Here is a 25733-nt window from a genome sequence, read left to right on the forward strand (position 1 = left end):
GAAGACGAGCCATGGGAGTCACATGAACTGTGGAGGCCATATGACCCAGAAGTCTCAACATCTGCCGAGCTGTGATCTGCTGAGACGCTCTGGTCTGCGAAGCCAGGGCCAAGAGATTGGTGGCCCTCGCTTCGGGAAGGTAGGCCTGAGCCGTCTGGGAATTCAGCAGCGCTCCTATGAATTCCAGAGACTGAGTTGGCTGGAGATGGGACTTTGGGTAATTTATCACAAACCCCAGCAGCTCCAGAAGTTGAATAGTGCACTGCATGGACCGGAGGGCTCCGGCCTCCGAGGTGTTCTTGACCAGCCAATCGTCGAGATATGGGAACACGTGCACTCCCAGCTTGCGTAGGTAGGCCGCTACCACCACGAGGCACTTTGTAAACACTCGTGGGGCAGAGGCGAGCCCAAAGGGCAGCACACAATACTGAAAGTGCCGTGCGCCCAGGCGGAATCTGAGATACTGTCTGTGAGCTGGCAGTATCGGGATGTGAGTGTATGCGTCCTTTAAATCCAGGGAACATAGCCAATCGTTTTTCTGAATCATTGGCAGAAGGGTGCCCAAGGAAAGCATCCTGAACTTTTCTTTGACCAGGAATTTGTTCAGGCCTCTCAGGTCTAGGATGGGACGCATCCCCCCTGTTTTCTTTTCCACAAGGAAGTACCTGGAATAGAATCCCTGCCCTTCCTGCCCGGGTGGTACGGGCTCGACCGCATTGGCGCTGAGAAGGGCGGAGAGTTCCTCTGCAAGTACCTGCTTGTGATGGGAGCTGAAAGACTGAGCTCCCGGGGGACAATTTGGAGGCAGGGAGGCCAAATTCAGGGCGTATCCGTACCGCACTATTTGGAGAACCCACTGGTCGGAGGTTATGAGAGGCCACCTTTGGTGAAAGAATTTTAACCTCCCTCCGACCGGCAGGTCGTCCGGTACGGACACTTGTAGGGCGGCTATGTTCCCATGGATCCAGTCAAAAGCCCGTCCCTGGCTTTTGCTGTGGAGGCGCAGGGGGCTGCTTAGGCGCACGCTGTTGACGGGAACGAGCGCGCTGGGGCTGTCCCTGTGCCTGACGAGGCCTTCGGGCCGGCTGGTTGTACCTACGCTTCGCAAAAGAATAGGGTGCAGCCTGCCGAGCCCGGGAAAAACGCCCGCCCGCGGGGGCGGGTGCTGAAGGCGCCCGGTGGGAGAGCTTGTCGAGAGCGGTTTCCCGCTGATGCAGTTGGTCAACCATCTGCTCGACCTTCTCGCCAAAAATATTATCCCCCCGGCAAGGGACGTCAGCCAGTCTCTGCTGGGTGCGGTTGTCCAGGTCAGAGGCACGCAGCCATGAGAGCCTGCGCATCACTATACCTTGGGCCGCAGCACGAGATGCCACGTCACAGGTGTCAAAAATCCCCCTGGACAGGAACTTTCTGCACGCCTTCAGCTGCCTGACCACCTCCTGATAAGGCCTGGACTGCTCCGGCGGGAGCTTATCGACCAGGTCCGCCAGCTGTTGCACATTGGTCCGCATGTGGATGCTCATATAGAGCAGGTAAGATTGGATGCGGGTCACGAGCATGGAGGATTGGTAGGCCTTCCTCCCAAATGAGTCCAGAGTGCGAGACTCCCGCCCCGGGGGCGCCGAGGCGGTATCCCTCGAACTCCGTGCCCTCTTGAGAGCAGAATCCACGACCGCTGAGTCATGGGGCAACTGGGGCCGCATGAGCTCTGGGTCAGAGTGGATCCTGTACTGGGACTCTGCTTTCTTGGGAATGGTGGGGTTAGTTAGTGGTCGCACCCAGTTCCGAAGCAGCGTCTCCTTCAGGACATTGTGCAGCGGTACCGTGGAGGACTCTCTAGGTGGTGATGGATAGTCAAGGACCTCGAGCATCTCGGCCCTCGGCTCTTCCACAGAGACCACGGGAAAGGGAATGCTTATAGACATATCCCGCACAAAGGAGGCAAAGGAGAGACTCTCAGGAGGTGAGAGCTTCCTCTCCGGTGACGGCGTGGGGTCCGAGGGAAGGCCCGTAGACTCCTCTGAGGAGAAATATCTCGGGTCCTCCTCTTCCCCCCACGAGTCCTCATCCTCGGTATCGGACATTAGCTCATGTAGCTGAGTCCGGTACCGGGCCCGGCTCGACGTCGAGGCACCAAGGTCTCGGTGTCGTCGAGCGGTGGACTCCCGCGCCGGCGGGGACGGAGCTCCCTCCATCGACGTCGACGGGGACTCCACCTGCGTGGCGGTCGAGACCGGCACCGCAAGCGGCGGCGGTGTCGACAGCCCCGGCGCCGGGCTAGAGCTCGCCGGCGCCACAGTCATCGGCGCCGGGGGCGCAAGCACCCCCGACGCCGGCACAGCCTGGCGCATCAGCCCTTCCAGGATCCCCGGAAGGATGGCTCTGAGGCACTCGTCCAGGCCCGCTGCCGGGAAAGGCGGTGGGGCCGGTAAGGGTGTCGGTGCCAGAAGCTGCTGGGGGCCAGGAGACGGCACCGAGGTGCCGGAACCCCGACGCGTCGGTACCTCCACCACCGACGGAGATCTCTCCTCTCTGCGATGACGCTTCGGCGTCGACTCCTCTTCAGGGTGCACCGAGGGCTCCCGGTGACGGCGCTTCTTATCTTTTTTCCGGTGCACGTCACCGGCGCCGGAGGGCATGGAGGAGGAGGAGGTCGATCCCCCTCGGTCTCGAGGTACCGGGTCCGACAGGGTTCAGTCCCGTGGCTCACGAGTTGAGGGAGTGACCGGGGCCGACTGCCCACGCGACCTCTCAACCCCACTCTCACCGGCGGACCGGCGGGCCGACGGGACCTGTTCTCCTGGGGTCGCTGCCATCGGTGCCGATGTCTCGGGCATCGATACCGGTACCGAAGAACCGGCCTTCGATACCGATGCCGTCGAGGTCGACGTCGAGGGGCCGGCGCAAGTTCCAAAAAGACGGTCCCGCAGAACTTGCCTCGCAACCTGGGTCCGTTTCCGGAGACCGAGACACAAAGCGCACGACTTGAGATTGTGCTCCGGCCCGAGGCACTGGAGGCACCAAGCGTGGGTGTCGGTCTGCGAGATCGGCCGGCCGCAGCGACCACACTTTTTAAATCCACTCGGGACCTTCGAGGACATCGACGGAAAAATCGCGTCGGCGAAGTCAAAGTCGGCAATGGTGGCTAAAATCACACCACGAAAAAATCAACCGACCGAGCGGCCACTAGGCCGCAACGTGGCGTCCCCGCTAGAAAGCGAGGGAAAAGGGGGAGCGCGTGCTCCACACGCGCAAAAAAAAATTTCTTTTTTTTTTTTTTTTTTAAAAACAAAAAACAGAGGGAACCGAACGGTCCAAGCGACGATCCGCGTAAACGCGGTCGAAAATCCGGCGGCTGAACAGAGAGAGAGGCAAACGCACCACTCTCTCAGTCGCGGGAAAAAAGTAACTGGCGGGAGCGGTCGCGCACGGGCGGGAAGGCGGCCGCGCATGCGCGGTGGGCGTGGCCTGCGTGCCGACCGTCCCGCGAAGCTTCTTCCGGTTGGTGGGGGCTGCCGCGGACGTCAACCCAGTCGTGAGAACAAGCAGCCTGCTTGTCCTCGGAGAAATGTTGAGACACCTTGTTTTAGACTTATAGTGCAATCACTGTTGCTTTCTAAGACCAAGATGCACTAAAGTCTCTGAGCCAATCACAGCGCATTTAGAGCTAAACGCGCTGCGATTGGCTCAGAGACTTCCAGGTCTCTCAGCTGAGTGAAGCACGGACAAAAAGGACATTTTTATTATTTGGGCGTGAATAATGGCCAAAATGGAAGGCTATTTTTGTGATGGACACTTTCAACTGCACTTTCCGATATCAGCTGATTGAAAACCGGCCAAAATGGAAGGCTTTTTTGAAGTGGAGCAATTTTTTTTGTTGTTGTTACTTTTATAGCAGTTTTTCAATCCAACGCAGCCCCAACGAGAGGTAAGACCTCTCGTTAGATTTTCCGGCGTTTTCGAGCGTTAAGGCAATCGGAAAAGGTTAGTGCATCTCATTACAATAGGGTTTCTACACAATTTGCCCATCTGCATTCTGTTTACGTTAGCTGCTACCGTGTCGGAAAAAAGTCTAGTGCATGCCAGGGTTTACTACTTGCTCGTTAATGGCTCGTTAAGTTTAGTGCATCTGGCCCTAAGATAGATTACTGCAACGTAAGGCTGCATAAATGAGGTCTTGAAAATGGCAGTTCAAAATTTTGCGATTAAAGTTATTTTTTCACTACATGGGGATAAATGCACATCGCCTTACCTTCAACTTCACTGACTACCTGTGATAGCAGGATCCCATTTTAAATTGTGTTCTACGGTTTTTCGGTCCCTTTTAGGGGACACTCCATCATAGGGTCTAATTAGTCAATTAGTACTGGGTCAGGCTGTTCTACAATTTCCGTCGGTGGGTTCTATTAAATCTGTTAGAGAGTAGCTGCTTCGATTTGGAATTCTCTTCCTATCTCAGTTCGATTGTTGAAGAATTATTAAAGATTCAGAAAACAATTAATAGCTTTTCTATATAGAAAATATGTAGGCTGATTTCTCTAGTTAGTGATGTCAAATTTGTAATTCCCAAATTGTGTTTCAGTCTCTGTCTCTTAAGATCTGCATGGAACTGCATAGGATTTATAGAATAAATGAAATAAATAAAACAAAATCTTGCTGAACATACTACCCAGACTTATCACCTCTAACACTCCCAATTAAACTACTGCAACTTTCTCCTCAAAGGTTTTCCACTAAGACATCTTTCCCCACTGCAATCTAAGCCAAAATTCAGCCATTTGACTTATTGTTTGCCAGTGTCACTACACCATAACATAAGTACATAAGTAGTGCCATACTGGGAAAGACCAAAGGTCCATCTAGCCCAGCATCCTGTCACAGACAGTGGCCAATCCAGGTCAAGGGCACCTGGCACGCTCCCCAAACGTAAAAACATTCCAGACAAGTTATACCTAAAAATGCGGAATTTTTCCAAGTCCATTTAATAGCGGTCTATGGACTTGTCCTTTAGGAATCTATCTAACCCCTTTTTAAACTCCGTCAAGCTAACCGCCCGTACCACGTTCTCCGGCAACGAATTCCAGAGTCTAATTACACGTTGGGTGAAGAAAAATTTTCTCCGATTCGTTTTAAATTTACCACACTGTAGCTTCAACTCATGCCCTCTAGTCCTAGTATTTTTGGATAGCGTGAACAGTCGCTTCACATCCACCCGATCCATTCCACTCATTATTTTATACACTTCTATCATATCTCCCCTCAGTCGTCTCTTCTCCAAGCTGAAAAGCCCTAGCCTTCTCAGCCTCTCTTCATAGGAAAGTCGTCCCATCCCCACTATCATTTTCGTCGCCCTTCGCTGTACCTTTTCCAATTCTACTATATCTTTTTTGAGATACGGAGACCAGTACTGAACACAATACTCCAGGTGCGGTCGCACCATGGAGCGATACAACGGCATTATAACATCCCTCTTCTTAAGTCACAGCATCAGCTACATATCCATCTGCACATACTCCTCCTACTCTTAAATAAGTGTAAGTGTTCTTCAGTTCCTCACTGTGAAAGTTGTTTATATCTGTTGTTTCGAGTCTCTCCTTTCCACTTTGCTGCAGAATACAACTGGAATATATTTCCTGAGTTTGTGGTAAAGTTCTCTCTCTAACCGCATTGAAATCCAGGCTAAAAACCCACATTTCCAAGGCTTCTTGTAATTCTCAAGCCCTGACTTGCCCACTCATAGCCTTGTTTCAACCCTTTCAGGGGGTCTTTTACTAAGGAGCGCTGGCGTTTTTAGTGCACATTAAAACTAGGTGCGCACTAAACGCTAAAGACGCCAATGCATTCCTATGGGCGTTTTTAGCGTTTAGCGTGTGCCTATTTTTATATTTCAACATTTTTATTGAGAATTCCACATGAAACAAATTTCAACAGACTCCATCTGCACACCCAAAAGTGCATATCAACGAATATATAACATCCTAATGCTTTTTTGTCATTTCCTCCCCTCCCCCCAATTCCCATATACAGTTCCCATGCAGCGCCAAACACCTGCATAGTGAGCTTTTTAAATAGCAAACTGCCCCACCCTCCCAGACCTTCTCAAGGAGCTAACCATTCCATATCATCCCTCCCCCCTCCCAAAACCCCCCAACCCCCCCTCATCCCAGTGCAATGCTCAGATAGCCTTACAGCAATACCTACCCACTCCAAGGGAGCCTATTCAAGATTTGACTACACGCCCTTGGCGAAATCTTATGCAAATACACCTCCCCACACTGCCAAAAACCTCCGCTGCCTTCCCGGTGACAAGAACGCAACCCCTAGATTCCCATGTCATTAAATCATGTAATTTGTTCCTCCAGTGTCAGAAGGAGGGAGGGTGATCCCCAGTCCAATAGAGTGTGTGCCTATTTTTAATGCCCGCTAAAAACACCAGCGTGCCTAAGTAAAAGACCCCCTTAGTGAATTACTTTCTAATTTCTGTCATGTCCTATATGTTTGTCTTGATTAGACTGTAAACTCTGCTCAGCAGGGATTTGTATGCTTTACTGTAAAGCGACTGAAGAAATAGCGGGTGATGACAATAAATTGTGAGACATATATATTAATCAAGGAGGGGGAGAGGAACTTATACGGTCTGTGCCAGAGCCGGTGGTGGGAGGCGAGGATAGTGTTGGGCAGACTTATAGGGTCTGTACCAGAGCCGGTGGTTGGGAGGCGGAGCTGGAGGTTGGGAGGCGGGGATAGTGCGGGGCAGACTTATACGGTCTGTGCCAGAGCCAGTGGTGGGAGGCGGGACTGGAGGTTGGGAGGCAGGGATAGCGCTGGGTAGACTTATACGGTCTGTGCCAGAGCCGGTGGTGGGAGGCAGGGATAGTGCTGGGCAGACTTATACAGTCTGTGCCAGAGCCGGTGGTTGGGAGGCGGGGCAGACTTATACGGTCTGTGCCAGAGCCAGTGGTGGGAGGCGGGACTGGAGGTTGGGAGGCAGGGATAGCGCTGGGTAGACTTATACGGTCTGTGCCAGAGCCGGTGGTGGGAGGCAGGGATAGTGCTGGGCAGACTTATACGGTCTGTGCCAGAGCCAGTGGTGGGAGGCGGGACTGGAGGTTGGGAGGCAGGGATAGCGCTGGGTAGACTTATACGGTCTGTGCCAGAGCCGGTGGTGGGAGGCAGGGATAGTGCTGGGCAGACTTATACGGTCTGTGCCAGAGCCGGTGGTTGGGAGGCGGGGCTGGTGGTTGGGAGGCGGGGCAAGTGCTGGGCAGACTTATACGGTCTGTGCCCTGAAGAGCACAGGTACAAATCAAAGTAGGGTATACACAAAAGTAGCACACGAGTTGTCTTGTTGGGCAGACTGGATGGACCGTGCAGGTCTTTTTCTGCCGTCATCTACTATGTTACCTCAGACTTGTGACAACTTCTGATCAATAAGATCATATCAATATGGTCACCTCAATGTAATCACTGATCCTCTACCAACCTCCTCCCTAGATGTTTCCTTCATGCGCTTCTAATATCTGTAATTGCCATACATCGCAGCCAAAAACAGAAATCACAGCTACTTAGCTTATTGCTGCTTCATTAAGGGCCTCCCCAACGGTCCCGTTTCGTCAACTGGGGCTTCCTCAGGGAAAGAGGACCCAGCAACACCGCAAAAAAGAACGCGCGTTCTTTTTTGCGGCATGAACAGCTCGCTGGGTTTTCACCACAGTCTGGTGTTGCTGGGTCCTCTTTCCCTGATGAAGCCCCAGTTGATGAAACGGGACCGTTGGGGAGGCCCTTAATGAAACAGCAATAAGTTAAGTAGCCGTGGTTTCTGTTTTTGGCTGTGATGTATGGCAATTACAGATATTAGATATTAGAAGCGCATGAATGGAACATCTAGGGAGGAGGTTGGTAGAGGATCAGTGATTACACTGAGGTGACCATATTGATATGATCTTATTGATCAGAAGTTGTCACAAGTCTGAGGTCCTCTCCCCCTCCTTGATTAATATATATATCTCACAATTTATTGTCATCACCCGCTATTTCTTCAGTTGCTATATAATTTAGCGGAGTTGCTCCCAAAGCCTCTTTGTTCCTTTACTGTAAAGCGATGCATACACCAAGTAGGGTTACAAAAGTGATAAACAGTAGTAAATAAATACTGTGTCAAAACATGTTCAGCTGACAACGTATAATACTTCTTCGCGTCCAGTTAAAAATGCTGGCCTACCTTCAATAGCTATTCGCCTCTTAGGCCAGTTTTTGCTCTCCCTCGTTAACAGTTCTCGTATCCTGATGCTGATGACGTACTCCTCCAAAGCGAACTCCAGCGTGTAAAACTTTAACAGCTCCAACCATAACTGGCCAATGGACACGTGATGTGGCTTTTCAAACCCCAGTGGAGACTGGGGGGGGGGAGAAGAAAAGAAAGTTGAAATAAAAAATAATGACCGCTGTAGATTTTCATATTTGACCTATGACAGATTTCAACATTTGCTTAGCTAGGCAGGCGAACCAAAAGAAAAAAAGCAGATCAAAAAAAGACAAAAAAATGGAACAGGAGGGTAACAGAATGCTGCCAGTCAACATGACATTGCTAAGACTGCTGAGTAAGCTTGGGAAGCACTTACGTAAGTTTTTTGTACCCCTGACGCAGCCTGAGGGCAGCACGTGGCCACGTCGGGTAACTTGTAATAAACCACTTGTTCTGTTACCCTCCTGTTCCATTTTTTTGTCTTTTTTGATCTGCCTTTTTTCTTTTGGTTTGCTATTTCTGTGGCAGATCTTTGCCTTTTTCTGTTAGCTAGACAGGCGTACATTGAACTGACTCACTTTGCCGTGCCTCTCCTTCACAGAATTATTTTGGCTCTTAATCTCCGAGCTGGCTGCTCTCCTGGATCCAACTTCCTGCTGCTCTGTTTTAGCTTTGCCTTCTGCACAATCAGAATTTTTTGGCTGTCCACAACCAGATGGCTTATACTCCCACTTTAAGAACACCTCATCTTCTATGCCCTTCAGATGGAGATCATCTACCCTCTTTAAATCAAAACCTTTCATCTGAAAAAAAGAAAGAACACACAGGCTACATTTATTTTTATTAACTATGGAGTAGATATTTATTTTATTTATTTATTGCATTTGTATCCCACATTTTCCCACCTATTTGCGGGTTCAGTGTGGCTTACAATACATTGTGAGTCATGGAATTACATTGGTTACAATATGGTTATGGGTTATATTGAGAAGAGTTATGGGAAGACAGTCGAAGTCAAACATGTTTTGGGAAAACAAGTCAAAGTCAAACATAGTTTGGGAATGGAACAGTAGAATATAACAATGGGGAAGTGATCGGCGATAGAACAATGGCGAGAGAACAGTAGGGTATAACAGTTCCATCTGTGGGTAGGGTTTTAAGTGTGGTGAGATTAAGGGGAAGAGAGATCAGAAGAGAGTGTATTGCCCTATCTCTGTTAGTGCGTAAGGACTTCATATGTTTTGATTCTTGCCATAGCTTTTCTCGAAGAGGTGAGTTTTCAATAGTTTGCGGAAGTGGGTTAATTCATAAATCATTTTCAGGTTGCGTGGTAGTGTATTCCAGAATTTCGTGCTTGTGTAAGAGAAGGTTGAGGCATGCAGTGCTTTGTATTTTATGCCTTTGCACTTAGGGAAGTGGAGATTGAGGAAAGTTCGGGATGATCTTTTGGCATTTCTGGGTGGCAGGTCTATTAAGTCAGACATATATGCAGGGGCTTCACCATGAATGATCTTGTGGACCAAGGTACATACTTTAAAGGTGATACGTTCCCTGAGTGGGAGCCAGTGCAGTTTCTCACGTAAGGGTTTTGCACTTTCGTATTTTGGTTTTCCGAAGATGAGTCTGGCTGCTGTATTCTGGGCTGTTTGAAGTTTCCTCAGTATTTGTTCTTTGCAGCCTGCGTATAGTGAGTTGCAGTAGTCCAGATGACTGAGTACGAGTGATTGCACTAGGCTGCGGAAGACAGATCTTGGAAAGAATGGTTTTATTCTTTTCAGTTTCCACATGGAGTAGAACATCTTTTTGGTTGTGTTGTTCGCTTGAGTTTCGAGTGTTAGGTGGCGGTCGATAGTGACTCCAAGGAGTTTTAGAGTTTCTGAGATTGGCAGATTTAGTTTAGGTGTGGTAATAGCGGTAAATTTCTTCGTGTTGTATTGGGAGGTAAGTATGAGGCATTGAGTTTTTTCTGCGTTCAGTTTCAATCGGAATGCATCTGCCCAGGTATTCATGATGTGTAGACTTTGGTTGATTTCATTGGAGATTTCATTAATGTCTTGTTCAGCCGGCGACAGTGAGCCTTTTTTTTTAGCCGACAACAGCATTATCCAATGCTGGGCCATGTCCAGGTACCGGCACTGAATATCTGGGTTTTTTGCAGCTGCCTCTCTCTTATGCGGTTAAGTGCGATTCTTGGCACTTAACTGCCTAAGCGACATCACAAAGATGGGACTGGCCTATATGTGGTCCAATCTGGCAGCTTAACTTGTTACATAAGTGCCGATTCCACCCCTGGACCACCCACAAAATTGCTAGCTGCCACTGAACTTCAGCGTTCAGCCTCGCACAGGCATCTGAATATTGACCAGTAATGAAATTCCCTACACAAAAAGTACTGAGATTAAAAACAAATAATTACAACTAGTAAATAAAAGAGGTTAACTGCTGCACTTCTTAATGGTTACTTACAATCTTAGAAAAATAAGTCTTATCATTTTTGTGTGGCTAAAGTTGTAGATTATACATTCATAAAGTTATTTCCACCTGATATTAAGTAGAGAGGTGTGGTAGCCGTGTTAGTCCACTCTTTAAGGTAATCAATAGAAATCAAACAAAATAAAACATGGAAAAGAAAATAAGATGATACCTTTTTTTATTGGACATAACTTAATACATTTCTTGATTAGCTTTCGAAGGTTGCCCTTCTTCATCAGATCGGAAATAAGCAAATGTGCTAGCTGACAGTATATATAAGTGAAGCATCCAAGCCTTTCATTGACAGTCTAACAGGGTGGGTGGGAGGAATGCATGGGGACATCAAAGCATTCAATTGATAGTCTAACAGGATGGGTGTGGGTAGTTGAGGGGAGGGTGATCCCCTTGTTAACAAGGATCTGGGTTTTCTAGCCCATTATAAACCATAAAGTTGTATTTCTCTACAGGCACACAGCTGTTGGTTCTGCCAGTTCCCTGCCCCGGAACAGGAAGCTGACATCACAGGGAGCAGGGAACAGGAAGCTGACATCATAGGGAGTAGGGAACTGGCAGCAGAGTCGACAGCTGCGCACCTGTCGACTGCGGCTCCGCAACTGCTCAATGCACCCCCTTACTGCTTAGCGGAGGGGGGGTGGGGGTGACACACCGGGAGGAAAGGGATGCTCCGCCCCAGGTGACAACCAAGCTAGGTATGCCACTGCCAATCACTCCCCGTAAGTTAACACACTGCACTTCTAAGTCTGCTCAGACAATATCATTTCAATCAATTTTAGTCTTAATTTAACTGCAGAAAACCACATATATAAGGTGTTGAGAGAGTGTAGTAGTCTTTCTCATACTAAATGCAAGGACAGCTGTAGAATTTAGTATGTTTGAGAAGTTTCTCATTTAAAATTTTAAAATGTGGTAAGATATGTTTTAAAAATATTAAGCCTCTACGCAGATAGTTTTCCAAGAATTCAATGCAAAGTAAGCTGAATCCTGGTTATCAAAGATTCATATGGCAGGACAGTAATGAGCTCACTTCTGAACTTGAGCACTTGGGTCAATCCAAGTGTGACCACAAACTGCTGATTTTGCAATTTTCAGCTTGTTCGTTTTTAAAGACAACTCACCCGAGTATCCAGGTATGTTGGAAGAATTGGTGGTTTTCTTTGTTGAAGGAAAAACATGACCATTAAGGCAAAAGAATATGAAGGAATTCCTCCTTCTGCCTGGCAATCCACATGGCACAACTGGAAAAAAATTAAAAACAAAACAATATATATATATTTTTTTAACTGTTTTACTTATATAGTTTAACATACACATCAAAGTATATTGCTATAATCTACATATAAAAACTCCCGTATCCCCTCCCCCGTCCCTCCCCTCCCCAACTCCCTGCCCTTGTGTCTCTTCTGTTTTCATCCTGCAATAGTCCCGATACTGCTGCCCCCGTGGTTAGGTATATGGTGTATTTCAGTCCATGCGAGTTTAGCAGCGTTCAGAGTCGCGGTGTCATCAACTGGGGCGCATCAAGGTCAATCCCAGCCTGGTGTCTCCATTCCTTGTAATTATCCCAAATTGATATTTTTGTTTTTACAGAAGAAAATAAATAGTCCCAACAAAATTTTGCTATCTTTATTCTGAGCCTAGCTCACACGTCTGTGCACGCTGGAGTTTCCAGCCCAGTTGCGGCCTTCCACAGGAGCATGTACTGCCAACCCCCATCTCTATGATCACCAGAGTTTTCCTGATGTTTCCAACCAACCATCGCTATGACAGTCTTCAGCAAGGAGCCATTTTTGGAACCGGGCACATACACACCCTGAATTACACCCACAGGTGGAATTGCTGTGCAACAATAGGAATGCCCTTCCTCTCACTTTCACCCTACCCCACAGGATTTGATTTTAAATTTAAATAAAAGGAGCCGTTTAAAAAGCCTACACATTTGACTCCAACATCAATGAACACTAACCACTCTTACCCTAGCTGTGATTATATTCATGTGCAACTTTCTTTAAATTAGTCCCCTTATTTTCTAATTCCTGTTACTCTATCTTGTCTATATGTTTCATTTTTGATTACACCCTTGAGTATTGTGTTGACACTGTAACATAGCATACTATACCACACCTTGTATTGTTATTTTAGTTCAAATGCGTTTTATTCATTTTTAAACACTACATCAACAGTATATAATAAACATATTATAGGCGGGGATAGTGCTGGGCAGACTTATATGGTCTGTGCCCTGAAAAGGACAGGTACAAATCAAGGTAAGGTATACACAAAAAGTAGCACATGTGAGTTTATCTTATTGGGCAGACTGGATGGACCATGTAGGTCTTTTTCTGCCGTCATCTACTATGTTACTATATAATAAACATATGTACTCCAGAATGGTGAAATGCGATATTCACAACAAATAATAGAGCACAATAAACATAAATATTCACAAAAGAGCAGAAATTACTCCCCCTCCCCAAGTACCTAGAGACACAGCTACCACATAATAAACTACTACTACTATTTATTTATTTTTTTGTACCCCACACTTTCCCACTCATGGCAGGCTCAATGCGGCTTACATGGGGCAATGGAGGGTTAAGTGACTTGCCCAGAGTCACAAGGAGCTGCCTATGCCTGAAGTGGGAATCGAACTCAGTTCCTCAGTTCCCCAGGACCAAAGTCCACCACCCTAACCACTAGGCCATTAGGCCACTCCTCCACTGTTGCTACTATTTGAGATTCTACATGGAATGTTGCTATTCCACTAGCAACATTCCATGTAGAAGTCAGCCCTTGCAGATCACCAATGTGGCCGCGCAGGCTTCTGCTTCTGTGAGTCTGATGTCCTGCACTCACAGAAACAGAAGCCTGCGCAGCCTTCTACATGGAATGTTGCTAGTGGAATAGCAACATTCCATGTAGGATCTCCAATAGTAGCAACATTCCATGTAGAATCACCAATAGTAGCAACATTCCATGTAGAATCTCCAATAGTATCTATTTTATTTTTTGTTACATTTGTACCCCGCGCTTTCCCACTCATGGCAGGCTCAATGTTGCTTACATGGGGCAATGGAGGGTTAAGTGACTTGCCCAGAGTCACAAGGAGCTGCCTGTGCCTGAAGTGGGAATCGAACTTAGTTCCTCAGTTCCCCAGGACCAAAGTCCACCACCCTAACCACTAGGCCATTAGGCCACTCCTCCACTGTTGCTACTATTTGAGATTCTACATGGAATGTTGCTATTCCACTAGCAACATTCCATGTAGAAGTCAGCCCTTGCAGATCACCAATGTGGCCGCGCAGGCTTCTGCTTCTGTGAGTCTGACGTCCTGCACGAATGTGCAGGACGTCAGACTCACAGAAACAGAAGCCTGCGCAGCCTTCTACATGGAATGTTGCTAGTGGAATAGCAACATTCCATGTAGGATCTCCAATAGTAGCAACATTCCATGTAGAATCACCAATAGTAGCAACATTCCATGTAGAATCTCCAATAGTATTTATTTTATTTTTGTTACATTTGTACCCCACGCTTTCCCACTCATGGCAGGCTCAATGCGGCTTACAGGTACTTATTGTACCTGGGGCAATGGAGGGTTAAGTGACTTGCCCAGAGTCACAAGGAGCTGCCTGTGCCTGAAGTGGGAATCGAACTCAGTTCCTCAGGACCAAAGTCCACCACCCTAACCACTAGGTCACTCCTCCACTCCATTTATCATTTCTATAGCGCTACAATAAACGTAGCATAAAGGCTGGGATGAAACATGAAGTGCAACCTCAGCTCTCCAAAACAAAGGGGAAAGGCCTTGCCTCTTACAGCCACCAACTGGAACACCATAGTTCTCCCCTTCCCCCACTCACCCATCTGGGAATCCAGTCTCAAAGGGGGGACCCAAACCCATACAGATATAATGTTATTTTTACTGCTGTGCTATTAATTGCCTATTCTTGCTGTACACCGCCTTGAGTGAATTCCTTCAAAAAGGCGGTAAATAAACAAAACAAAACAAACAGCAGTCAACACAACACTCAAAAGTAATACTACCAGCATACAGCTGTTTTTTTTGTTCATTTTCTGAATATAAATTTAAAAGTAGATTCTTGGTATGCCATACTATAATGGCTGATGTCAGCTAACAGATTTAAGGACCCTTTTACTAAAATGAATTAAGCACTTAGGAGGAGATTCTATATATGGCGTCTGGAAAATCCGAATGGAAATCATTTTCGCCTAAGCGTATTCAATAAAATGTAGGCATGGTATACAGAATACGCTAAGTACCTATCCCAGTGCCTAACTACGCGCATCCATTTACACCAACAAAAAATGTGGCGTAAATCCCTGCGCGTAGTTTTACATAATCTATAACAAAGCGCGTAAATTTGGGAACACTCATGATTCCTTACCCATAACCACACCTCTTTTTGGATGTGCACATTAGAATTTAGGTACAGTGAGTTATAGAATATGCTTAGCGAGTTATATGCGTACATTCTCATTATTGCCAATTAGTGCTCATTATTGCTTGCTAAGTGCAGTTAATTCTGATTGGCTTGTTAAGCCACTGGGAGGTGGGGATGGTGCTGGGCAGACTTATACGGTCTGTGCCAGAACCGGTGGTGGGAGGCGGGGCTGGTGGTTGGGAGGCAGGGATAGTGCTGGGCAGACTTATACGGTCTGTGCCCTGAAAAAGGACAGGTACAAATCAAGGTAAGGTATACACAAAAAGTAGCACATATGAGTTTATCTTGTTGGGCAGACTGGATGGACCGTGCAGGTCTTTTTCTGCCGTCATCTACTATGTTACTATGTAAGTTAACGCTCAATGTTTTGGAATATGCTTAGATTTAGGTGCAGAGCGCTAGGCTCAATATATAGAATCTAGCAGTTAGCGTCTGAATTAGCATGCGCTCATACCACGATAGCATTTAACAGCATGTGATAATTTGTGCATTGAGTGCCTCTCTTCTTAGGGGCAGAAAGTAGGCGGGTTATAGGCATGGACTGCACACTGCAGTTAGCACACGGTTCTTACTGCATGCTACTGCTTGTGTAGTTCGCAGGTGCACTTAATGCTTCCTCAAGTATATCCACACTAACTGCGAATAGACTGGCTAAAGTATTAAGGATATTAGCCTAATATAAAAATGACTTAGTTTATATGGTGTACTGTGTGATTTATTTAATGTTTCCTTCTTAGATGGTAATGAAATGTATATAAAACTCTGTAAGAGCACTCCTTGCTTGTTATCCTAATTACAATAACTGACTATAAATGAAGAGTTGTCCTAGGGGTGGGTGGGAAGAGTAAACTAGCTCCAGCAGTGCCTGCTAGAGGCTCTCTGTTAACGCTGTGGTACAAAGTTCAAGTTTTAAAACTAAAAGACTATGGAGATTAGTTTGAGGATGTTGTTGTTACATTTGTACCCCGCGCTTTCCCACACATGGCAGGCTCAATGCGGCTTACATGGGGCAATGGAGGGTTAAGTGACTTGCCCAGAGTCACAAGGAGCTGCCTGTGCCTGAAGTGGGAATCGCACTCAGTTCCTCAGTTCCCCAGGACCAAAGTCCACCACCCTAACCACTAGGCCACTCCTCCACTCCTTGATAAAATTTGCTTTTTTATGTTTTTATTCTATCACTAACCTACAATTCCTCCTTTAAACCCCAATCTTTAAGTTCCCAATGCACAAAGCTAAATAGTGTTCACATACCAGAGAAATGTCCTCTTCTCTCAGAACTTCTCAGAAAGAAAGTTCAGTGGGACCTTTCCTCTTTATATAGTTTTGAATCTAAGGGGCCTTTTTTTAAACAGGCTCTTTCAAGCTCACTCAGCAACCTACGCAAATATTCAACTTCCCCACACCTTAATTAACACCTGTTTGAGGTCACTGGATGTGCTACCTCTCCAGCGACCAAAGAACAGAAAATAACTGCCTTTTAGAACAAGAGATTTTGGCTGTTAAGTTTCTACCTCTAGAAAAGGTTTCAGTTTAAAACTACGGGGAAAATGTCTATCTCTAGAGAAAATTTCAGTTTAAAACTATGAGAAAAGGGTTGTACACTATGGCAACTAGTTAGTAATGCTTGCTTTTCTCGCTCTCTTTTTATTCCCCCCTTAATACTAAACTAGCCTTTCCTCATATGAGAGGACTGCCATCCCCCTTATCATTTTGGTCGCTCTTCTTTGAACCTTTTCTAATTCCGCTATATCTTTTTTTGAGATGCGGCAAAAAGAATTGAACGCATTGCTCCCCCCCACCCCCCAAACGGCTTGCATGGCGGCATCTCTCCTCCTTCTCCTCTGCAGCCTTTCCATCTTCTGGGCTGCCGGCAGCATTAGCAATGTAAGCATGTTGCCTTTGCGCGGACCTGAAGCCTTCTCTCTACAGCAAGCGACCTGCCTACGTGGAAACAGGAAGTCACAACAGACAGAAGGCTTCCGGGCTGCACAAAGGCAGCGTGCATATATTGCTAACGCTGCCGGCAGCCCAGAATATGGAAAGGATGCAGCGGGGGAAGAGCTGAGAGGTGGAGGAGTGACACCGGAGCTTGCAGGGAGTGTGAGACACCGGACCGTATAGGAAATAAGGGAGGAAGATTGCGAGAGCGACACCGACCCTGTAGAGGGGAGGGAGGAAGATTGCGAGAGTGACACCGAACTTGTGGGGGGAGGAGGGGAGGGAGGGAAAGCGACACAGGACCTTGTGGGGGGGGGGGGGGGAAGAAGGAGCGAGCCCGTACTTTGGATGGGGAGGGAGGGAGGGGGGGGGCGATCGAGCCCGTACCTTGGATGGGGAGGGAGGGAGGGGGGGAGATCGAGCCCGTACCTTGGATGGGGAGGGAGGGGGGAGCGAGCCTGTATCTTGGATGGGGAGGGGGGGAGAGCGAGCCCGTACCTTGGATGTGGAGGGGGGAGAGCAAGCCCATACCTTGGATGGGGAGGGGAGAGTGAGCCCGTACCTTGGATGTGGAGGGAGGGAGGGGAGAGCGAGCCCGTACCTTGGATGTGGTGGGAGGGAGGGGAGAGCGAGCCCGTACCTTGGAGGGGGGATGAGGAAGGAAGGGCATGGGGTATAGGGTAAGAGATACAAGAATGGCCTTGGAAGCAAGGGAATAAAAGAGAGACAGGGATGGAGCTGGGGACTGATAAGGTGATGAGATTCAGTGGAGGGTAGATGAGGGCTAAGAGGATGAGAATGGGGGGGGGCTAGGAGTGAAAGATGGGGAAGATAGGGGTTAAGGAGACTGGATAATTGACAGAGGGAGCAATGGTAAAAGCTAGTAGGTAGATGAGAAGTGAAACAGAAACTAAAGGTGAGAGAAAGGGGGATAAACACAAATGGGGGGGGGGGGGGGGAGAGAGACATGAAATGAAAGGTCATTGCCAGACAGATGTAAAGAAAGAAAGGAAGAAGCCAAGAGTTGAAAGAAGAAATGGAAACGCCAACGTGGAAAAGAATTTAGAGAAGACTGACACATGGAAAGTGGAAAAGAAACTGGGACCTGCCCAATTAGAAAAATAAAGTGCTCAGACAACAAAGGTAGAAAATAAATATTTTTATGTAATACTTTTTAAGGACTAAGATGTGCCTGCTTTGCGAAATGTGCATCTTTTCTATTTTTGTATTTTGCAGAGTGCAGGAAAAAATACATTTCTGTTTCTCTTTTACCAGAGTTTACACTGCTTACAGAGTCTGGCTTTCTTGAGGGAAATCTCTATTTCATTTTTTCTGTGGTTCCCTGTTTTGTATAGTGATAAAAACCACTGAGGAGGGGGAACAGATGACCACTATGAATAGTCTAGAAGGGAAAGGAGGGAGAGTAGTGGAAGGACCTTCCAACATAGGACACTAACACACAGGTAATTGTTCAAGAGCCTTTATTGGCAATTAACAGTGTGATAATGTCCTATGTTGGAAGGTCATTCCACTACTCTCCCTCTTTTCCCCGTTGTGTGTCGTGAGGGGTCTGTCCGTGTTCTGCATGTGCAACTTAGTTGAAGGATTCTGCTAGCATGTAGTGTCTGTATAGGAATGTGTAACAGTCCAGATTAGTACATAAGTACATAAGTAGTGCCATACTGGGAAAGACCAAAGGTCCATCTAGCCCAGCATCCTGTCACCGACAGTGGCCAATCCAGGTCAAGGGCACCTGGCACGCTCCCCAAACGTAAAAACATTCCAGACAAGTTATACCTAAAAATGCGGAATCTTTCCAAGTCCATTTAATAGCGGTCTATGGACTTGTCCTTTAGGAATCTATCTAACCCCTTTTTAAACTCCGTCAAGCTAACTGCCCCGTACCACGTTCTCCGGCAACGAATTCCAGAGTCTAATTACACGTTGGGTGAAGAAAAATTTTCTCCGATTCGTTTTAAATTTACCACACTGTAGCTTCAACTCATGCCCTCTAGTCCTAGTATTTTTGGATAGCGTGAACAGTCGCTTCACATCCACCCGATCCATTCCACTCATTATTTTATACACTTCTATCATATCTCCCCTCAGCCGTCTCTTCTCCAAGCTGAAAAGCCCTAGCCTTCTCAGCCTCTCTTCATAGGAAAGTCGTCCCATCCCCACTATCATTTTCGTCGCCCTTCGCTGTACCTTTTCCAATTCTACTATATCTTTTTTGAGATACGGAGACCAGTACTGAACACAATACTCCAGGTGCGGTCGCACCATGGAGCGATACAACAGCATTATAACATCCGCACACCTGGACTCCATACCCTTCCTAATAACACCCAACATTCTATTCGCTTTCCTAGCCGCAGCAGCACACTGAGCAGAAGGTTTCAGCGTATCATCGACGACGACACCCAGATTGTTCCAGTCAAACAGTAGCAGGTATATTGGTGTGGGGAGGGGGGTATTTTTTCTATCTATGTGTCATGGTATGGAGAGATGCTGATAAGGAAGGAGAAAGCAAACAGAGATGGTGCTGTCGGGCCTAGGGAAAGTACACTCTCCCCTTGCTAATTTGTATGAGCGTGAGGGGCATAATGAGAGAAATTTCCCTTGGTGCTGACTCATTTCAGCTAAAAAAAAAAAAAAAAATTAATTGCTTTCATATACAGGCTTCATATTCAGAGTTTTAGTCTGTGGTGTGTTTTTTGAAGAACCATAATGAATATGCTAATAAGCCAACCACACCCTCCCCCCCCTCCCCCCCCCCAAAAAAAAAAAAAAAAAAATGAAATGACCAAACTATGCCCATGCGCAACGCTTAAGGTGAGGTTGCACCATGGAGTGATACAGAGATATTACTGTATTCTTGGTCTTATTTACCATCCCTTTCCTAATAATTCCTAGCATCCTAGGGATTTTTTTTTGGTTGTCACTGCACACTAGGCATAAGATTTCAGAGTACTGTCTACAACACCACTTAGATCTTTTTCTTGGGTGCAGACTCTCAAAGCAGACCCTAGCATCAGGTAACTATGATTTGAGTTATTCTTCCCAATGTGCATCACTTTGCATTTGTCTACATTAAATTTCATCTGCCATTTGGATGCCCAGTCTTCCAATTTCCTAAGATCTTCCTGCAATTTTTCACAGCCTGCATACAAAGTATGCATGATTCAAACAGTTGTTCCAAAGGGCAGAATTATACAATAAACTGGCATGAATGTAGTGGTCTCTCATTATGAAACTTACCTGAGCCCAATAGCGGAAAGCCAGCACGAGGGGCACCAGAACAGGCTCCAGCTTGCCAACCGCAGACAGCAAATCAGTTGTAAGGCATGCCACGTCATTTCCAGCACTCACTTTGCAAGTTAAACCACTGAAAATCAGAGTGGACAAAAGACTGTCAAAGCATAAAGACACAGGCCAAAGCAGAGGCACTAGTTCAGTATCATTTTTTCAGCTTACTTTCTGAAGAGAAGGCAGCCTACAGTAAAAGTATGAGGGCGTGTTGCTTCCTATTAACATCTGTGTTTAGCATCTCGCTCATACCAAGTTTTCAGTACAAGGTCAGAGTGTCCAATGGTATCCCAGCTGCAATGGGTCCTGCAAAGACTTCATAACCAACTTCTTCTCTTTATTTTCATGCTACCCCTTTTCTTTTAATAATATAAAGTTCTTTTCCCACTTATTTATATCTTCCTATCTACTTACTTCATGTATATTTAGTTTTACCCTATTTTATCTATATATATTGTACAACGTTCTGAAGGTCCCCTACCCTAGGGCAGTATATCACATTTTTAATAAACCTGGAAACTATAATAAATTGGATTTGTGTCTGTGTACATAGGTTCCTAGAAGTACCCTCTATTAGCCCTATACAGAACTTCTTACCTTCTGTCTTGGCCCCATGGCTTCCTCATCTCTCTTATTTTTATGTGTGTCTTCTATTTTTTTTGTCCCGTTTCTTAGATTTTTACAATTTTTGTCCTCTGTATTCACTCATTAGCTGTTTATGCTAACTTTAATGCTTGCTTAAAATTCAGATAAGAATCTCAACTTCTATTTATTGATAGTAAAATGAGTCTTCAAAAACTCTTACTTTCTAATTACAAACTAAGTTACCCCCATACTGTTTTGGTGGTACTTTTACTGTAAGAGGCAACTGGAGCAAGTTTGAACACCGGCTCCTCCAAACACACTTTTACCTTTCTCCTTCTTTGACTGCCCTCCAGGCAAGACCTCTCTACTGCAGTCAGACGAACACCTCATCACCACAGTACTCCCTCCCCCCCCCCCGACCTATAAACTAACCTCCTTCCCCTCTGCTTATGCCCTTTTTAAAATTTAATTGTGTGGTACTATGTACATTAATTCAAGAACTAAGGGGCCCTTTTACTAAGCTACGATAAAAAAAGTGGCCTGTGGTAGGTAGTTCGGATGCGTGAAACTGGCGCATGATGGGCTTTTTTTTTTTTTTTTTACTGCGGCTGGGGGGAAAAAGGCCTTTTTTAATGGGGCAGTGAATGGCAGTGCGCTAAAATTAAAAAATAGTGCACTGCTATTTACTGCCTCAGCCCTTACCGCCACCCACTGACCTAGCGGTAAGGGCTCATGTGCAAACTGTGCGGTAATCATGCAGCGTGCGCCTATCTGGCCGCACTGCCGATTACTGCTGGGGACCCCCACCCACCCACCCACGGTAGAAAATAGAAAAATATTCTCTACTGCGGGAAACAGCACGCGCCAACTTCAAAATTACCGCCGGGTGCCCCCGCCACCCTGGTTGTAGTGTCGATTTGGCGCGTGTTAACCCTACCGCTGCCTAGTAAAAGGGCCCCTAAATGAATAAAATAGAAAATCCAGTTAACAGTTCTGAAACATAATGTTTTTGTGGACCATCAGTCAAACACAGCGAAGGTGACAACAGAAATGAAGCTAGACGATGTTCAAATTGTGCAGAAAATATATTCAAACATCCAAAGACTTGACATGAGTCATGTTTCGGACACAATGGCTTGCCTCAGGAAATCAACCGGACGTTCTCTAAACAAACACTCTAGCTTTCAAACGTACTCTCAAGCAAATAAGGTAGCAAGAGTTCGGTCAAGAGACAGTATTGGATATAAAAGGTGCGTTACCTGTTGCTACGTTTGAAAGCTAGCTTCATTTTTGTTGTCAACCTTTGTTGTGTTTGACTGATCTGTGAGATTGCAAGGGACTTTGTTCTTCTGTTTTCTTTGTCGATCTCTTTGTGAACCATCAGCCAGTAGGTAGCCAAAGCTAGGTGCAGAGTTTTTATATTCACATCTCTTTCCTCATCGGTCCATTTTATCTTATCACATAGCGCCAATGTTTCACAATAGCTGCATCGAGGAAATATTCTTCTTTTCATATATTTTGCAGCACATTTCAATGGCATCGCTATGCAAAATATATAAAAAGAATATTATTTCCCTGATGTAGTTATCGCGAAACACAGCATTATGTCGTAAGATAAAAAGGATCAATGAGGAAAGAGGCGTGACTATAAAAGTTCTGTGCTATCTTTGGTTACCTACTGTCTGATGGTCAACAAAAACATTTATGTTTGAGGATTTTTCTTTTTTTAAATGAAGCCATGAAGCAGAGGGGAAGCAAATACTGGAGGAGATTTGCATTTCATCAACCAAAGGAGGCCAAAAGATGGAAAGAGATCTGAACTTCTCCAAAAACTTTTACCCAGGGTGCAGAGTGCAAAAAAGGCCAGGGGTAGGACCTCATGACTGTCTGAACTCAACCAGTTACTCGGTTCTCCAACTGGGCCCAGGAGTATATCCAGATCCAGTCCAACCATGTGCTGGAGACAAGAGAAAAACTGAAGAATAGGTCGCACGCCTATTCACATATGTTTGTTCTGTCTCCATCTGCTGGTAGAAGGACAAAATCTATCCTTCTGCTCTGATGGACAATCAGGAAATCAAGATAGTTTTCCATATGAATGTGTCAAGTGTGCAGTATATCCCCAATCTGATTTTTAACGATACAAACCTTTTGATATCTTTACAAAAGATAACAGGAACTTTGGCATGAAATTCTGACTCCACATCTGAATACAAAGCTGCACAAAAGAGAAAAGGGAAGAAAAATTAGTCAGCTTGTAATCAAGTTGGCCACTGTTGGAGACAGAATGCTGGATTCAATGGACCTTAGTCTGACTCAATGTGGCTTACTTTGTGGCTCATTTTCAAAGTACATTGGCGAACAAAGTTACATAACTTACAGTGTAACTTTGTAAGTCTATGTGCTTTGAAAATGAGCACCTTTATGTTCTAATTAAGTATGCTGATATGTAGGATTGGATTATTGTTTCTACTTAGGTATACAAATGTGGAATGCACTATCAAAGAGTATGAAAACGATCCATGACCATCTAAACTTCAGGCGATCATTAAAGACCTGTTTTGCAAGGTCTACCCTACTAACCCAACGTAAATGCCTCAACTCTGCAATGCATCAAAACCTTACATCATACTGGACATTATATATTCCTTATTTCCTTGACCTTTATTGTACTTGTATACCCTAACTTTACCCGACCCTTATTTTATACTGTATTTAACATCTACTGGACTTGGCGATCGCCTTTATGGTATTATGTAAGCCACATTGAGCCTGCTAATGGGTGGGAAAATGTGGGATACAAATGTTACAAATAAATAAATAAATAAATAATGATTGCTCTGCTAGGGATGGACTTTCATTTAGATATTTTTTTAAACATGTTTAAAGCATACATATATAACTGGCGATCTGGTTTACAAAAATAGAATTCTAACTGAAATCAATACTAATTTTCAATGTTTATTCTTCGATTACTTGGGCAAGCAGCTTTAGCTTATCTACAAATAAAATGTCCAATGCATGCGGTACATAAGTTTACAGTTGGGAGCCACAATGGCAATGTAATCAGTGGAGAATCATACTCACACTTAATGGGTCATACAACCTTTTATTTTCTTTCAATCCTGCAGGGTTCTAGCTTCTACTTTACAACTTGAAATAAGACAGTGCGTACATGGTATAATAAAAAGCATTTGTGAGATACTGAACCAAAGTGCTACAAGTCCTCCCAGGAATGGCAAATGCAGCAAGATCCAGACAACCGGAACAATCAGAATTATACACACTTAATTATACTTCAACGTTCTACTGGTATAATAAAGACTTGATGTACTGCAGCACACTTTTGATGCTCTGTGCTTTGGGTCACATGAGCAGTGTGCCTATCTGAGCAAGGGCCAGGGATACTATTGAAAGTATGATATGCACCAGGGAGCTGAAGTCAAGCTGGTACAATTTACAGAACGGGTGACCAATGGAGCATAGGCCTGGCTGCCAAATTCCATCAGTCGGTGTCCTCCCATGTTGAAGAAATAGTCCGGAGCAAAGTCTTTTTATTACACATACAAAGAAATCTTGGTTCTCAACTAAGCACTTGCTATCCTGAGTACGAACCTCGGTGGACAGAGAACCTGAGGTTACGAGGCCAAGGATGAAGAAAATAATCCTAAAATGGAGAAGCAGAAACAGAACACACAGAAACAAACAAAAAAAATACACTCACCGCTGTTTTTCAAAATCTCAAGCACTTGTATCAGAATACTTGGTTGGGTCATCTAAAAAAAAGTTAACAGAAAATGACACTTTCAGGTTATTTTTTGTACACAGTTCTACTTATCTTTGAAAGCTCTGATGAAAGCAAATAAATACTTCCCACCCCTGGACCACTGATCAGGTGTCACAGCTAGCCTTTTGTTAGTCAAGGGCTAGAAGGGAAGTTTCTGTTAGAAATCAAACCCTTTAGCTAGGGGACTCCTACACTAAGGCTGTTGGAGCACGTCTTCCTGCCCCTCCAATCAGAACAGGCCCCCAAAGTAAGGGGGTTTGTTTAAACTTGTTTTTTTTTTATTCATACATTCCATCTGCTTATCTGTCTCCTTACTCAGCTCAGGGATTTCAGCAGGCTGATTGTAAGAAACCCAGTCTCAGTGGTCCTTCCTTCCCTCTACTGAGCTCTCGCCACTTCTCAGATCCTCCACCTTCCTTAGCATTTGGGGAAAAATAAAATCCTGAAACTCCAGACGTGCCCCCCCCCCCCTTTTCTCCATGCACACTTCACCCATCTGTCCAGCTCTCAAAAATCTGGGGCTCCCTGCTTTAGTGTCATTCACTGCCAGGAGGTGCAATTCACTCGCATGGCCCCTTTCCAAGTGCACCACACTCATGGCACCCCCATGTCCCTCTAACCCTGGACAGAAGACAGAGATATAGTCTCCTGTTCTGTAGAGTGTAGAGCTGATGTCCAGTCATGAGCCATCCTTCAGATGCTTTTTGATGGCCCCGGTATCCCAATATCAGCTCAGTCTACCCTGGACTAAACCGAGCCATTTCTCATTATCCACACAAATAGCAGCCTTTCTGTCCACAAGCTGTTCCTTGTGACTGCTGTTAAAGGAATATACCAGCAGGACACACAACACTGCCATGCCCAGCTAGTGTGGAGTGTACTCCAATGCTGTGGAATGTGAGGGAGTAGGGAG

The 25733-nt window shown here is 45.8% G+C and overlaps 1 protein-coding gene across 2 annotated transcripts in view; it reads right to left on the reverse strand.

The window, feature by feature from the left end:
• The window catches only part of TUT4 (terminal uridylyl transferase 4), a 192421-nt gene that overhangs the window by 118931 nt on the left and 47757 nt on the right, over positions 1-25733 (reverse strand). For both annotated transcript variants that reach the window (XM_030205458.1, XM_030205457.1), the window contains exons 7-12: positions 24758-24809; positions 23182-23251; positions 20401-20527; positions 11854-11973; positions 8824-9048; positions 8222-8396 (exon numbers count right to left, since the gene is read on the reverse strand). In XM_030205458.1, the coding sequence (XP_030061318.1) occupies positions 8222-8396; positions 8824-9048; positions 11854-11973; positions 20401-20527; positions 23182-23251; positions 24758-24809 (769 nt within the window). The remainder of the gene's footprint in view (positions 1-8221; positions 8397-8823; positions 9049-11853; positions 11974-20400; positions 20528-23181; positions 23252-24757; positions 24810-25733) is intronic.

The sequence above is a fragment of the Microcaecilia unicolor genome, chromosome 6, assembly GCF_901765095.1.
Source record: "Microcaecilia unicolor chromosome 6, aMicUni1.1, whole genome shotgun sequence".
Classification (NCBI taxonomy): Eukaryota; Metazoa; Chordata; class Amphibia; order Gymnophiona; family Siphonopidae; genus Microcaecilia; species Microcaecilia unicolor.